Below are 17837 nucleotides of genomic sequence, written 5' to 3' on the forward strand. Positions count from 1 at the left end.
ATCCAGACTGAGAAAACTTAGTTGATAGCATCGTGCGTGTTATGAATGATCAACATTGATTTGTTTTCAAGGTGTCTCTGATTATTGTAAAAGTGACAATGATGATTCAATACCAGAAATGAAACCATATGAGGCCATAAGTTTGAGAAACCACAGCAAATCAGTCTGATAACTGCAAAACATAGAAATAGAATTGATCAATATTCAAGTTTTATTGCTTTGGAGTACGCCAATTGTCAGTTGTAATTGATCAGATTTAAATGTGATGTCACACCTGAGGTCTGGAGTATAAATCTGTTAGGGAAGCAGCGTGTTTCGGATCCTGTGATTTATGTCCCGATAAAACAAGCAACAGAACATGACCCATTTAAACATCTTGATAGAGCCTGCAGGTAAGGGAAGCAACATCTTGATAGAGCCTGCAGGTAAGGGAAGCAACATCTTGATAGAGCCTGCAGGTAAGGGAAGCAACATCTTGATAGAGCCTGCAGGTAAGGGAAGCAACATCTTGATAGAGCCTGCAGGTAAGGGAAGCAACTTCTTGATAGAGCCTGCAGGTAAGGGAAGCAACATCTTGATAGAGCCTGCAGGTAAAGAGAACAATTTTGGGAATATTCCAATTTGTTCATTTCTTAATCTGGGTCATGGGTGGCCATTTCGTCTAAGTTCGCATTGCAGAGTTGCCTCCCTTAGGCATGCTGGAAACCATTATCTTTCGTGCGAATCCCAGATGTGGATCCCAGATTTGCCCTGATTATGTTTCTAGGTTTTGTCTGCACCACACCCTTGCTCGTTGTTTCACCAAAGTTGTAATCGACCTGCATTATTTAGGGGATTCCTTGGGTGACAAGATGACACGCTGTGATATAAGTGAAATGATGTTCATAGTGGCATATTGATCCGAATCCACGCAATCACTCTTTATATAGTCTGTTGGAAATTGTTCAAAACTATGCATATCAACCTATGTTACAGCACTGAGGTCAAATGTTCTTTTATTTTTCACACATACTTTTTGTAATCTATGAACATTTTTCATTTTATTATTTTAGTGGACTTAAGTTTGGTCTGAATGGTATGTTCGGGTTTCCATTCGCCGAAATTAATAAAAACAATATTATAAGGAATTTTGAATAAAATTAATGAAATAAGTTACAAACATAAGTCCAGATATACAAAGAACACTTTTTATAGGCAGACAGTGTAATTACATGATTATTTTGCGCACTTCAGTATGGATTTGTTGACATGGTTATTTCCGGTGTTTCGTGCTCACAGTAATGTCTTTCCATGGGGGAAAAAAACATCCAAACTCGTAATTCGTGTATAATGCGCACCCCCTTCTACACAGCTGTGTTTTTTCGAAAAAAAAGTGTGCACTATACTCAAGAAAATACAGTAAGTGATTCCGCTTCAGGGAGTGCACAATACTATTGGACCCATCACTTTCTGTTTTCCATCCTTGTGAAGATCTTGTTTTTTTATTTATATGGGTTAGAACAGATCTTCAGCAACTCATGCTTGTCACAAGGGGCGACTAATATGGTTGGGTGGTCAGGCTCACCTTCTTTGTGTATCCATGTGATAGTATCCCAATTGTGTAAACGATGCTCATGATGTCGATCAATGGATTGTCTCGTCCAGATTCGATTATTTCTAGACTGCCGTCATATGGCTTGAATATTGCTGAGTGTGGCATTAAACAACAAACAAACTGATTATCAGTGAACATTATTTTTTTCATGATCCAAAACTGGCATCTACAGGAGATATCGTGTGGGTGAGATCAATGAAATAACATCACAATGCTTTGCAGTCCATTGTGACATCATTGGTTGCCATGACATCACAATCAAATTACATCACTTATCTCTTTGTCACTAAAGCTGCTTAGCTGTATTTTTTACACTCATGACACTGGCAACCTATTTAGGTAGCTGTCTTAGCTGAGACAAATTTTAGCAACTTCCGACTATAATTTCGATTGCAATAGGAGCTATTCTTAAAGTTGTCTTAAACCTCACAGAGTTATCTTACTTACGACAGTGAGTTCTTTTGTGACGGAGGTAAAATAAGCTGGGGGGGTCCCAATGACATCATTGATTATTCAGGGAATACACAAGACCAAAATTTGCCAATGCATTTATATATTTAAATACATACATATAATTTTTCTGGTTTACAATTAACCACAGTTGAAGATAAATGTTGATGTTATGATTAATTCTGCTGTCAATTCTTTTTTGCCAAAATGCGATTGTATTCATATTGATCAATGAAGGATAATATTGTAAAGCTGTTTATAGATTGATCCAGCATGATCCGAAGATTGAGCTATACAATTTGAAAGTAAGATGCCGAAGGATAAAGAAAATGTGACAAATAATCATAGTGGTAACGTAGCGGTGATTGCAAACTTGTGATGTGCTGCAACACAGAGTTTGCAGTCAGTGAGCATTGCATAAAACTTGTGGTTGTGGTATGTTGTGATATATATACAGGGTAGCAGACTTTGCGATGTTCTTTTCATTTGGTTTAAAGACAAACCTGCAACTTGCAATATGTCCGGAAAATGTTAATACAAACAAATCAGGAAGAAAGTTGAAAAGTTGAAAGTGACAGATTCCTATTGAATCCTCAAAAATAAACTTAGGACTTTGTAAACATCCTGGTTTTGTCCCTGTTTCTTTGTAATGTGAGACGGATTTCCTTTTGATATCTTCTAAGTTATCTCCTGTAAGCTGTCACTGTGTAGGATCTCACATCTAACAAAGTGTAAATAAAATACATCTAACAGGAAAAGGACTTCAAATATCCTTGAAGATATTATGATAGTGATAGTTAATTTTAAATCTTGAAATTTAGATCTTTTACTCCAATACGATGCCTCTCTGAACAGATATAATGTCCTGCAGTTTCTCATCTACAAGACGTTTCTGTCTGCAAATGATGCTAAGTATGTTTTACACAACACTGAGAGAATAAACTTGAATCGTTTCTTGTATCATTTGTAATGGAATATTCATTCATGGCCAGAACAGAATTCCATCCAGCTATACTAAAACGACAAAGGGCTCACTCCAAAGTATGCAATATATCCTGCTGGCGTTTCAACTAGGGCTGGGACGGTAACTCGGGTACTCGGGTCGGGTGGGTACTGAGTGGGGCTCACTCCAAAGTATGCAATATGCGTTGTAGTCAAGGGGAAACCACTTCCACTGCCTTGACAAGAAAAGGTCATCGCAATAACATGCAGACATGCTGCTGGCGTTACAACTAGGGCTGGGATGGTAACTCGGGTACTCGGATCGGGTGGGTACTGAGTGGGACCTGGGTACCACAGGACTACCCACAAGACTACCTGGACCCGTTACTCACGTGATATATTGTTTAATGACAAAAATTAACTAGAACTCTATGTTTAAACTACAAGTCACAAATGTTCACAGATCTTTCTGACAACTAAGCCCATTCCTTATGACTATTTTTATGTTTGAAAAAAACTTCATTCAACTTCAGTGTATATATACGTGTATCTAAACACATTTTGCCAGGGCTATGGTTACAGTCAAACTTTTCCCAATTGGACAGTTTGGACCTCTTGAAACCTACAGTGTGTACCCAGGTAGGGTCGGGTAATAGGGGTGTGGGTACCCGGGTAGTAAATTTGGACTTGTCCCAGCCCTAGTTTCAACTGAAATAAACGAAAAAGGTACATTCGCATAACATTTTGTATCGGATTATTGTGCTATCATCTGTTATCAACTTACCCTATTAGTCACAAGTCATAATGCAATGTTTGTGGTGTGTTTTCTCAGATCTTTTTCTCTTTTTTTGAAAGTGTGGTTTTGGTTTTGTAGTCAGAAATGATATAGTTGACCAATACTGCAGAATTTTTTTGTCATCATGCCATCTGTTGTCTGCCATCTTACCCATTGAAAACTTCTGAGACAGGTCCAACCCTGTCTTAAATTTTGATGTAAACTAAGATCATTTAGTGCTAAGACAGCTTCGAGAATAGACTTGCCATGGATTCTTTTGCTTGAACACTTTTACGACTATCTTAGCACTTGGAGAGCTTCGCACTATTATCACTTGATTATGACTGTTTTATAACAACTGAAAAAAGTTGTAAGAATGATTTTAGATGATAAATAGAATCACACTGTCACATCTTTTTAAATGAAAAGGTGTCAACACTCTTCAATAACAGTTTAAAACTACTCGGCAAGTTTCATTGTGAATTCATTGTGAATTCTCCATTTTTATGTCCAGAATATTGTCACTGTTGATTGTGAATCTGGAAGAGTTTTGAAAGCTTGTAGGAATGTATTGTTTTCAGATTGGTATCCGGTACATACTTGTCAAGTAAAAAAGATGCAAAACATTGTATCACCTTGAATCACCCTTGTGTCACTCTTATGAAACTTAACCGCCTCCGTGGTCTAGTGGTAGAGCATCCGCCCAGAGAGCGGAAGGTCCGGGGTTCGATCCCCAGCCACGTCAGACCAAAAAACGTTAAAAGATGGTACTTGTTGTTACCCTGTCTGGCGCTAGGCATTAAGGGGCTAAAACAAGGACTGGTCGGCTCGGAGTCAGTATACTGTGTCTGAGTGAGGTATTCATGTTAAACTGCGGCATGGTATCTCAGTGTGCTAGCACTATAAATCGGCATGAGTCCGGACTAGTACAAGCAGCCACACAAACACACACACACGTGCATGCACGTCGCTATATAAGTGCAATAACCTTGGACGCGACGTTAAACCCAATTTCACCTCACCTCTTATGAAACTTCTTGAATGATCAGGCTGTACTGTGTTCGTCATCAAGCAAGGGAGGTAACTCTAAATCACACTTCTTGTTACAATCTCGACACTCGACATTGTACAAGCCTTTCTGTCATTTGCTGCCACTGACATCACTCATGGATGGATGAAAACCACAGTAAATTTATCTGAGAGAGAATTGTGATATTTTGGACCCTTCTCATTTAAAAATGCTGGATCTGCCCTTGTCACTGCACATAAACTTCCACAGTCTGCCGCAGAAACAAATTATATCAGGGCCTCAGGGATTATCTCCACTTATAGCCCTACCCTATGTGGTATAAATTATTTGAACACCATCAGTGCTGTGCCGTCCTGACGGCAGGAGGCTGGGTTAGGTTAAAGGTTTAAACAGTTTTATGGATATTGGTTGGAAATGTCAGCTGATAGTCTCACTAGATTTTGACAGCGCATGAGGATCTGCTTAGGATCATGTTTTGAAAGTTAATCCTTGCATGCTCTTAGCAGTATCAGAACATTCTGTGTGTCATATCCATTATTGATAACATTGACTCTGCATTAATATCCAGCATCACCATCATGTCTACAGAGATTGTCATGAGATTGAGCTGAATGTATTCTTGACAGTTAAACATATCAAGTTTAGCAAGTAATGTTTATTTTATTCCATGACGGTGATCAGTTACAGTAGTTCTACCTAATTGTAAAAGTTGTAGTCCACAAGGAATTTCACTTGTCCTTCCTGAGTAAAACTGAATAAAATTGATTGGAAATATAGATTCATCAACCTTTACAGTTGTCAAATTTGTATTTCAGATCTTATTGAGATAGTCCAATGTGGAAAATAAACTTCCGTTGATTTATGTGGCAATGAGAGTGTATGGTTGTATCCATCTGTGTGAGTTTGAGAGGATTTGCTGTTCGAGGTGAACCGTGAATTGATTAGATGCCCGCCACACAGGTGTTGATAGCCAGATGCTGCAGACGTACAGATGATACAGCTTTTGCTTCTCTGCTTCACTCACTCACAATCAATGAAACCGCTGTGGTGTAGTGGAAAAATGTCTGCCCAGAGAGCAGAAAGTTGGTGGTTTAATCCCATCTCATCATACCAAAAGATGAAAAAAAATGTTACTTGTTGTTTCCCTGCCCTGAGCTCAGCATTAAGGGAATAAAAGAAGGACTGGTCGGTTCGGGGTCAGTATACTGTGTCTGAGTGGGGTATCCATGTTACACTGCTGCATGGTATCCCAGTGGGTTTAAAACCGGCTTTAGTCTGGACTAGCGCATGCACACACGCATACGTTGCTACATAAGTGGAATAATCTTCGAACGCAACTTGACCCCTGTGAATTTCACTTCACCTTACCTTACAATCAATGTCCACATGAATGTTTTTCTTCAAGTACATGACCATGATGACAGACATTAAATGAGTGTAGCAGAAAAGAAAGAAAATCTGAGACTTGTTATTAATGTGGATTTGGATCTGTGGACATTTTGTTTAATAAATTTATTATTTTTTTAAATCATTTAGATCTCAGTAATACTGTAACAGAATGGCCAAAGACTGGTCCATGATTACTAGTGGATAAACTACTAAAATAAACAGATGACAAATTGTGACCAAATATATACTAGAGCTTGGGGATGAGTTTTTGCGAAAACATATCACAAGGATCTTCAAAATTACGTATTTCAAAACTAGCGAAATGCAGAAGGATCACAAAAGTAGGTAAAGTTAGATAACGAGTTTATTCATCGATTATTAAACTGAAAAAATTGTACAATGTCTCAGGATCGCGAGACGCGATAACCGGCTGTCAACTGTACAGGAAACATCAGTCCCTCGGTATTGTCTGTCACATCATGGCTTTAGAATCTGGTTCTTGTCTGTATCTCTCCAATCATTGATATGTCTGAACTGTTAAAATGATTGTAATGTACACTTAACTTCCAAACTTTGAAACTTTAAAATGGTATGAACTTGGCTGTAACCAGAACTGGATCCATGAAATGTAAACAATACATTCCAGAAGTCATGTGACCCAGAATGAATGAGGCCACACCTCCTAGAGCAAAAAAATTGCAATATAAGTCAGCATGAATTCTTATTATAGCATTAAGTATAAAGGATCGATTCTAGAACATTCCCAATAAACTTCGCAGATAAAAACCCTTGACTGAGGCGGCATCATCAAGCAACGTGATAACGTAAACTTTCAGGTTGAAAGGACCTCGCCCCCAATCGACGACTGTCAAAACATCTAAATAGACTGTATACTGAAATCATACAAATGCGTCTTGTGATAACTGTAACTGTAATTTTTGTTACGATACAATTGGTTAAAAATAATTTATCGAGATAATCCTTTTCAGGATTATTTATTGGTGCTGTGCTCTATGACAGCTGTCACGGAGCACGATTGCCTGATAATATAGATTTGCTGTCATGGAACATGATTGCAGGATAATTTAGTGTCTACGTTACATCTGCACTTTTTGTAACACAACAGTATGGCATAATATCGTGTGGGCATGGGAGTCGTCATTGAAATCTAATGCATAAAAGTTTGAATGTGACATACACAATTATTAAAAGATTAGCGTACTTGAGAATTTTTATACATAAATAGGAGCCTCGTAAAAATGATCAGTATTGTCACAATATCCCATTTCGGGACACCAATAATGGTCTCAGAAATATTTTATCCACGTTGGGAATAAAACCCAGATCTTCAGTGTCACAGGCAAACACCTTAACTACAAGGCTACCTTAGCTACAATAAGAACAAGTTGTCCCTGTGGAGTCCTGTCCAGATATCTTGACTTGCCTATATAAGGATGATAGAATTACGACACATCCATGGACTTATCTTTCAGTACAGCCTTGGAGCAATGCTTGCTGTGTGGGAGCTAACTAGCCATGAATAATTAAGCACACTATTGCTCTGATGGTATTCTATCAACACTTTGACCTTATCAGCTGATACTGAAGCTTCTACTTAGTTTTCTTAAGTGATTTACAAGTTGCAAACTATTTCTCATAAAACATGATTGAAATTGTTAAGGTGACATTGCCTGAATGATCATTTAGATCATAATTTTTAAATATCAACAAGGCTATAAAACAGTGCAGGAGTGTAATGTGCTGTGAATAATGCATGACGCTGCAGCTACAGTGTATGAGCAGCAGGCTCCGTATCAGAAAACTGGCTGTTAGTATTAAACGGTTGCATTTTGTCACTTAGATAAGAAATGAGAATGTCAAAAGTAAGATTTTCTCAAGATGCTTGTAATAACATGGTTTCCTCTCTTATGATTGCTGTTTATTTTGGGACTGTCTTGATGAGTTTCTGTCGGCTACTTCATCCCATGTAAACTTATCCCCACTGGGTGTTATCAGTTATTTTAATCTGCATCTGTCGGCTACTTCATCCCATGTAAACTTATCCCCACTGGGTGTTATCAGTTATTTTAATCTGCATCTGTCGGCTACTTCATCCCATGTAAACTTATCCCCACTGGGTGTTATCAGTTATTTTAATCTGCACCTGTCGGCTACTTCATCCCATGTAAACTTATCCCCACTGGGTGTTATCAGTTATTTTAATCTGCATCTGTCGGCTACTTCATCCCATGTAAACTTATCCCCACTGGGTGTTATCAGTTATTTTAATCTGCACCTGTCACTCACTGTTTGTCATCCCCTGTAAACAGCTGCTTGGGTTCAAATATATGTTATACAATGAAATGGATGGCCACAAGTTGTAGGCCGTCCATGACAGTATTCACAACAAATAAGTATGATTTTAAGTATTGAATATCTCGGCGGGATCCATGAAGCTGACCTTTCGACATACATGTACCCATTAAAGTTATTTCAAACGTTGATGATCCATTTGATAGAGTTATTTTTCTTGATTAAAAATAAAGAGAGAAAAAAACTTGAAAAAAGTTGAGTTATCTTCTCAAAAGTCTTAAGGCACAGAAGTAGATTTCCAAGTTTATCAAAGTACCATGTGAGTCTTCAACTTGAGCTGTTGTAGATGTCATTGCAGAAATGGTTTTCCTTTTTCTGAGAAACTTCACAAGTCTGTTTCACACTGTAAGGGAGTTTAAGCTTTAAAAGGTTTGCAATTTTAAAATCAGTTGTTCATAAGACCTATTTGAAAAATGGAAAGCAAATGATTGTGTTTTTATGTGTTCTCGGAAAACAAAAGCTGGAGTTGCTATTGTTGATGAATATTCCTAGTATCCTGTACAGAGGTCAGGTATCACGTCTGACATCAAGCTGACCTCGGTACAGGATGATGGAACAGGTTTTTGATTATCTTTTGTCAGAATCAGAAAATTCGCCATGTCAGGATTTGAGGTTTGTTTTCACTTTATACACATCACACTTATTTAGATTTCTTTCAAGAAATGCTGAAACCATGTCATGAAGAAATCGTGAGAATCTGTTGATTCTATAATTCCTGAATCAACAGATTCAAGTGATTTCTCCAACTTAAACCATGTTATGTTTAATATACAGAACTACGGTTAAAACGAATTAAAATTAGTGGTCCCTTTGAGTTTGTTATAACCGTAGTTTGTTATAAGCATATGTACAGCAAATGAATGGGACCAAGAAATAGTTCGTCATATCCGTCTGGTCGTTATAAACATAGTTTACTGTATATATTTGTCTATAATTTTACATAATGACCTATAGTTGGGTCAGTTTGACTTGTTTAAAATGCAGGTTTAGAATGACCAGGGAATCCCAAGCTCAGAAGCAACTGCATGAAGAATAGTGAGATGTCATCCTAATGGTTTCAGAGACTGGAATATGTACCTTCCTAATGAGGTTACTCCACAATCCTTACAGCCTGAAAATACAGGGGAACATATTATCAAAAGCAGACAATTGCAGATAGTAATATGTTGATGCTGAAGGCAACCGTTTTAAAAGGCTTCTGTGACTGCCATATACGATGTTGAAACAACTGGACCCTGCAATTATGCTATTTTCTACTTTGTGGTTAATTTATTTATCATTGCATGAATTAGATTCATAAATAATTACAAATACTGTTTTTCTATATATAGACTTGATACAAGTTGATATGAAAGGCCACAACACTTGTGATTGAGATAATTAATTGCTAAATTATCAGCAACAACATTTGTGATTAAGATAATTAACTGCTAAATTATCAGCAACAACACTTGTGATTAAGATAATTAACTGCTAAATTATCAGCAACAACACTTGTGATTGAGATAATTAACTGCTAAATTATCAGCAACAACACTTGTGATTGAGATAATTAACTGCTAAATTATCAGCAACAACACTTGTGATTGAGATAATCATTTGTAGGTGCTGTGAACTCTTCACAGACATTTTTCATGCTTTTATTTTTAGCCTTTATAACTGTTTATGAATTCAAGACATGGCACACACACAGTGATATATTTTCGACATATTGCTGAATTTGACAGTAACAAGTGCCTGCCTCCTGGACGATTGCTATTAAAATCCATGAAAGAAGCATGTGTCTTTTAAGTGTTTTTCAGTGCAAATGAAGTGGCATGCATTGTACATGCAGCTGCGAGAAAAACTCTGTGTTGTCTGTGCAACATTGTGGCTACTCGACATGAGTGTAGGTTTTTATGATGTTATTAGTGTTATTAGTGTTACCTATGTGATGTTATTAGTGTTATCTATGTGATATTATTAGTGTTATCTATGTGATGTTATTAGTGTTATCTATGTTATCTATGTGATGTTATTAGTGTTATTAGTGTTACCTATGTGATGCTATTAGTGTTATCTATGTGATGTTATTAGTGTTATCTATGTGATGTTATTAGTGTTATCTATGTTATCTATGTGATGTTATTAGTGTTATCTATGTTATCTATGTGATGTTATCAGTGTTTTGTCATTGAAATGACATTGTTTGTTTCATTAGAGTATTCATTAATTGCTAGATTCATGTACATCATAGAATTTGAGTAATACAGACAAAGTGACTGACTTTGCTTTGATTTCATATAAGCAGAGTTACATACAATCTTAGCATAAAAAAGTCTTCGGGTTTCTCCTGTCAAATCTTGGACAATACTACTTTTCATGCTAATGCACAGATTTTTTACCATGCTGGACAAGTAGTTATGTAAAGGATAAAACACGATTCTGAGGTTTTCTTTGACTTAGTAAACCCTGAGGTAAGCTGTGACAATGGTGTGATGATGGCACTGTTTGTCATATTAATTATGTGTTTGAAATTTGAAGTATTAGTATCAGTCCTGATAATCAGGCCATATATTACATGATCACCCAACCACATACTCACTCACCAACCCACTCAAATATATTCGACTTCTTAGCCTTTTAGAATATACCCTTCTTGTGAGCTCTATAGAATTTCACTCACTCACTCAAACCATCATTCCCTCAAATTTATCCTTCTTGTGAGCCCTTTTGACTTTACTCACTCACTCACTCGTATTCCACTTGTGAACCATATAGAATTTCATTCACTCATTCACACAATTCAGGTATACCTCATTCAAATGAATCATACTTGTGAGCCCTATAGAATTTCACTCCTATGCACTCAAACATATTCTTATGTCAGCCCTCTAGACTTTTACTCACTCACTCACTCACTCACACATCATTTACTCAAATGTACCCTACTTGTGAGCCCTCTAGCATTTCACTCACTCACTCACTCACTCACTCACTCACACATCATTTACTCAAATGTACCCTACTTGTGAGCCCTCTAGCATGTCACTCACTCACTCACTCACTCACTCACTCACTCACTCACTCACTCACTCACACAAAGTTATCCTACTTGTTAACCATATCAAATTTCTCTGAGGCACTCACTCACTCAGATTTGTTCGTATTTGTTAGCTTTACAGAACCTTTTCCATCACTTGCAATACACACATTCTTTGGAAAACTGTTTTGCATCAACCACTCTTTCTCACACCCCTTGTTATGATAAGTGAAGGAGGGACTAGGTGTCGTCCAGTGAGACCACCACCCCAGCCACTGTCTCTGCCCATCTGTCTAGCCATCAAATATTCATACCTATATTGTCAGCAGAGGAATACTAGATATCAACACCATCATTATTTGCAAACATCATGCTTCTATAATTCATGTGGTAGACAGCCACAGCACTGATGTGTCGTGAGTAAGGGGATGTCATAGTCTCCTGGGCAATGGCTGACTTATTGATAGCCATATTGACATGCCATGTTGCTGGTTGTGTGACAAATCATCCTGAAAGCAACGTGAATCTTTAATGTCCCCTAGCTACATTATTGGAGAATTGTAGTATGCCTGATGACAGTCTTAATGCCAACTCATCTTACACAATATAGGGGGTATTATCTCATAAAAGGTGCATATCTACTGTATTGTATTGGAATACGAGCAAATAAATTCCGCTATTGGCTGTCTGGTATAATCTTACGATGTTTGAATAATAGAGAAGTGAACAGAAATTGTAGCTTGATACTGAGCATCATTATTGAAGGGTCACCTCGGTGTGTCAGGGTATCAAACATGAACATATGCCAACATGTATCAATAGGTTTGAGTACCGTATATGACGTAATAAGCGCCCAGGGGTATCTCAAAATTAGAAATAGGGGGCTCTTATTAGAGTATAATTTTGGTGAGAAAAAACAGAGTTGAAAGATCATAAATTTTGTGGTTTATGCAGACAGCCTGAAATGATACAAAAGAAAGGTCTGTGTGTATTATACACGACAGATATATTTTCCAGAATTTAATTGGCCATAATTAAGGGTGCATATAACACACGAGTGCATATTATACATGATTAAATAAATCTTGTGTACAGTGATCAATCAGAAGGGGTGCTAATTGGGATTGTTCACTAGCCAATATGTTAACAAATATCGCCGTGGGCGCTTATTAGATTGTGGCGCTTATTACGTCGAATATGGTATATTGACAATGTGATTAACAGTTGAAGAACATGTTGATTATGTCTCTGTCATACTGATTGGATGCTTTTGTTGATTGGGAAAATGGACGACTACTGAAAATAATGTAAAAGTACAAGATTGAAGGTCATTGGAAAAGCTACCAAAACCACACGCCTGACCGCAACCAGTAGTTTAGCCCACACACCTGGAATGCATGACAAGTATCAGTCAATGTGGGTATATAAGGATTAATTGCAATCTCATGCATCTCAACTGCATTGTTGGAAGTTGAAAATGTGATGTTTTTGTGCAATACTTTTATCTCTTAGTATCTACATTACCCATTAATGAAGCTGTTTATATATTGCCTGACACAAGGGAGATAACTGTGTATGGTCTGTGCCACCTCTCAACAATCTAACACCCTGTTCTGTGTGATCAAGTCCGCTCTGATGATGTCTCTCATCTCTATTGATGTATTAATTAGTCTATAATGCTACTGAAACCCAACAGTGCTCCTTATGTACATCTCTTATGGCACATATTCATGCTAAGAATATGGACATTATTTACCCTAAACAAACAGATGGTAAGGCTTGGATTAAGTCAACTTTCAAATGAGGGGCAGTTGGGAGGCAAATTACTTCTTTGGCTCACTAATTTACTTAGAGTTTTGTTTCCTATCAGATTTCCATACCTTAGGTAAATCAACATCACATATATGTGTATACATCTAGTGTTTAGACACCTAAAAGAGAGACAAACTTGATTGTAAACATCCCATATACAAGATTTCATGGGGCGATGCATCTTAGTCTAATAACTATCTGTAAGTACTCAAATACATGGCAGTTTTATGCACTTTATGTTGGTATAATGAAAAGTATGATGTTAAATATTTCAATTCAAGATTTTATTCAGATGCCATGTTTTTTGTGTTTAAAGGACTTCAAGTTTGTTTCAGTTGTGTTTGTCATATTCATGTTTACATGCAATGATCAATCAAAATTTGTTTTCATCTAAGCGTGTGTGTCTCTAGTTCTAGCTACGAAGAAGCATGACTTTGTAGGTGATTACAGTTGAGAAAGTATTGTCTTCCATGATAGTCTATAACTTCTCTCTTGATAACACTACCTAAATGTTATGCCTTGGAGAAAGGCTGAACCCACAATATAAACAACAGCTGATAGACATACAGCATGCAAGGCACAGCTTGCTAAATACAATGTTTATTTCTAATACAGGATATTTACCATCCCAAAACACACAAACGTACTAGCCTCTTTTTACATTGAGAAAAAGAATGTCTAATTTGACAGATTTCAGTCACAAATACTGGAGAGTATTGTTGATATTGGTCATGAGACACCTGTATAAGAATTTTAGATAGAAATACTTTGATAGTGAGCTAAACCTAAATGCGTAAATATCAATTATACTCAACACTAGTGTTGTGTATGCCAATATTCCAGCTGTGACCCAAGAGATTGGTACAAAAATGACTCTAGATTATTACATTATTTCCATAAATGCTTTCTTTGGAAAAAGAATAACACTGATATTTGCTGAAGCTGAAACAATTAATCAATGATCACAACAGATATTTGGGGAAATCAGAACATTGCTTTCAATATGGGTCAGTACGAAGAAGATTGTGATTGGACATATATGATTAATGATTAGAAATCCAGGCATGTATTCTCGTGAAACATGACGTATAATACATCATGAAATACAGTGTCCTATCACCAACCCTCACATGTTGATATCAATCAGTAATACATTCACTCCGTCATCAGATATCGGACAAATGGGATAAAATTGCTTTCGGTCTTTTGTGATGAAAATAAAAACTGTGATTAGGCAACAGCGGAGGGGTTCCGAATTTGATTTTGGTGGGAGTCCTCCTCCGTCACACTTCCAGAGAAGAAACGCTCCACAGAGACTTCAAATCAATACCCAGTCAAATTCCGGCAGAGGACGATCACGCTCACAACGCTTATGGAAATGGGAGTTAGTAACATTGGACTAAGTCTGGCTTGGGAATGAGGCAGTGAGATATTTCTCACTGTATCCGATGTAGAAGATGGGATGTGTAGGAGTGATGCAACATTCAGGGCACTCGTATTCCTTCAGTGGATGTTTTATACCATGTCCTTGGACCAAACACTAGTCACAACATTGGGCTAGTATTGCCGTCTGCTGACCACCGGTGGCTCAAGTTGAAGGACTTCAGATGGACTCTGTATTTTCTGTGATACAAGCTTGTTCTTGCCAGGAGTAATCGTCCAATATCCCACTTTCGTGATTGGTTGTCTTAGAAATACACACAGCCGGAAAAAACAGGATATTCAAGCTCATAACACCCTACCAGGATTCAACAGTGTTGCCGGGCATAGTACTGAAAACAATACATTTAGATAAACAACTTTATTAGGAGCTCATGTTAATTAGTTGTTTTAACGTGATGTCTATTATTTTGCATTTATTTTGAGATCTTAATTTAAACCTCGTGATCGTGAGTGTTTCCCTGATCAGATATATTCCAGATGTATATTGCACTGACACAGTTGGATGATGAAAGATGAGGTATGTGATATGGACAATAGCCTCTCTCCAGATACCTGACAGTGATGAAGATTGTTGGATTTGTATAACAATACTAAGCTGATGTTATTCAACAGGGACAGGTGATATGAATGATATTGACCCCTGATATACAATGCTATGTCTGCAGGACATGTGTAACAAAACTGATTGGTATTAAATCAAGGAAACAGTATTTATAGCAGAGTGGAATGTCACATCAACAGAAAGAGATATGTCCCAGAAAGGAGAGAAATGCAAATGGATGTGAAGATGACTGCATTCGAAAGAATTACTGTTGACGTGGGACAGTTGTGGAAAGATTTATTCCCGGCTGTCACACACTAGTGTTGTGTTCAGTCAGATAATAATAGAAAAGAGCCTCAAATTGAGAGAATATAGCTGGTTACACTGATACTGTGTGATATTCGTTTATTTTAAAAGATATCATGATATAATACATTAAGTTTTTGGGGACAGGAAGTCATGATCAGTAAGAAATAAGCAGGACACTGATTGTCAACAAAGTGGCTGTGATGTGAATAGTAAGTGTGATTTGGTCTGTTTAGACAAGGAGATTGACCACCTGTGGACCAGGAATTGACCCATCTGTGGGACTCTTGTGTGGAAGTAGGACGGTGGAAGTAGTGTTACACAGGACACACTGAGTCCTACGTTTGGTTGCTGACAAGTGGAACTGTCGAGGTGCTGGCATAGTGTATACATGTGGACATTCTGTTGTTAATGTATGCATAAAGACTTGAGATCTTGACTGTGTTTACTTGGAGCAGAAGTGGGACACTTGACTGGTGTTACGTGGAAGTATTTGCATGCAGATACTTGTTGCGTCTGCTGTACCTGTTCACATGAGGCTGGATTGTGGTCGGTGAAGCGTAACCAGCTAGGTTGAAGGTCAAGCCAATGAACAAGAAAAGGAAACATTATCGAGTTTGAGATTGTTAATGAGCATGACCTGAATTGCAACACTCACACTCAATATCTGCATATTTGTTCAGACAGTTCTTATATGTGTTCCATGCCTATAAGCTTTGGAGCTGATTATAGGGTATAGCAAATTCTGTGGTATCGACTTAAGCTGTAAGCGTGTCTGGCTGTGGATTTGAGAAAGGTATTGATGATTTGTTTGACCCGGCATCTTCTGCCTCGTTTGTGTGAGAGAGAGAGAGAGAGAGAGAGAGTCAGCTACGACCGGCCCAATCAACAGTTTACCCATGTCGACCAGCTTCTTACAAACGTGCCAGATAAGATCTGATTGTGTGGCAAGTGCTTTAATCCTACATTTGGAATAAACACTGGTTTACGGGAGCTCCACCTCCTGTGTGCCCAGCTTGGCACTGTGTTGGGATTAACGAGGATGTGATTGGTTTTAATTGGTCAGTTTGATAGAGGGGCACATGTAAACATGTGTGTGGATGGATCCTAACTATACACTTAAGGGACAAGGTACACTTGTAGATACCTCATGCCTTTCACAGCTGTGATTGGACTTCTTGTGGAGAGAGGTGTCGACATGTGTTCCCGATTGTTACCATACACACGTTTTGTTAAATAACAACTTTCATCATGACAGATCAGTCTCAGTTTCGGAAGTATTTTGCTTCCATTCTGCTTAGAAAATCAAACAAGAAAAAGCCTGAAGTAAAAGGGAAAGTTGCAGAACTTCGATATCAGGACGCTGTGAGCCGGTCCATGGATAACCTGCTCACTGTAGCAGCTAGTGTCCCTATACCCAAAGATGTCACGGCTGTAGAACCACCTCACAAAACATCCGAAAAGCCACCGTTGCCAATACCTCGTGATCTTGCACATCTACGCCGACATTCGTATGACTATTGTGTTGACAAGGCCAACGATACTGCTGAGGAAGGAAGCGATGCACCAAGTGATGACGATGACCGTCGAGAAACTGACCAGTTTACAAATGTCCTCTTACATTCCAGAGACTCGGAAGCGTCAGCATCCCCTGTGCCTTCGCAGAAAAGATATTCCGATGGAAGTGGAGTGTTTAGTTTCGTCCGCAGGTCCATGTTATCATCGATGGGTCGATCTGGGAGTATTACTAGTGATAAGGATTCGGATATAGACGAGGATTATTTAAGAGATCGGGATCGAGATCGTGTGAGTTTGTCAAGTGTTCAGACAGCTAGTGTTTTCAATTTATCTGAGGATGATAGTGATGTCTTTGGACAGAGGATACCTGTTCAGAGGGGATGGGCATACTCAGATGAGATGATGCAGGTAAACATGGAGATAAATGTCAATCAGTCGATGTCATCCCCAAAATAGTTCCTCAACCACCATTTACAGCACATATTCCCTGCTATACCACCTGGTCAGATATAATCTAGACAGTATTTTGAGGTTTTTAATCAAATATTTTTCATGCTGAGAAAATGACAGTGATGTCATGTTATAAAGCTAGCCAGGAAAAAGAAAAGGATAATTTGTTATCTTCAGAATCTGAATATATTC

The 17837-nt window shown here is 37.9% G+C and overlaps 1 protein-coding gene across 8 annotated transcripts in view; it reads left to right on the forward strand.

Annotated features, from left to right (window-relative positions):
- The window catches only part of LOC124136883 (multiple C2 and transmembrane domain-containing protein 1-like), a 198341-nt gene that overhangs the window by 80579 nt on the left and 99925 nt on the right, over positions 1 to 17837 (forward strand). For 3 of the 8 annotated variants that reach the window (XM_048402199.1, XM_048402213.1, XM_048402206.1), the window contains exon 1: positions 14640 to 17603. The exons of 3 other annotated variants lie outside the window; for them this stretch is intronic. In XM_048402199.1, coding sequence (XP_048258156.1) covers positions 16929 to 17603 — 675 coding nt within the window. In that variant the 5' untranslated portion in view covers positions 14640 to 16928. Of the gene's footprint in view, positions 1 to 14639; positions 17604 to 17837 lie in introns of those variants that run through there. 2 more of the 8 variants (XM_048402217.1, XM_048402221.1) reach the window with 2 other exon arrangements.

The sequence above is a fragment of the Haliotis rufescens genome, unplaced genomic scaffold (genome assembly GCF_023055435.1).
Source record: "Haliotis rufescens isolate VD_foot unplaced genomic scaffold, xgHalRufe1.0.p SCAF_1, whole genome shotgun sequence".
NCBI lineage: Eukaryota > Metazoa > Mollusca > Gastropoda > Lepetellida > Haliotidae > Haliotis > Haliotis rufescens.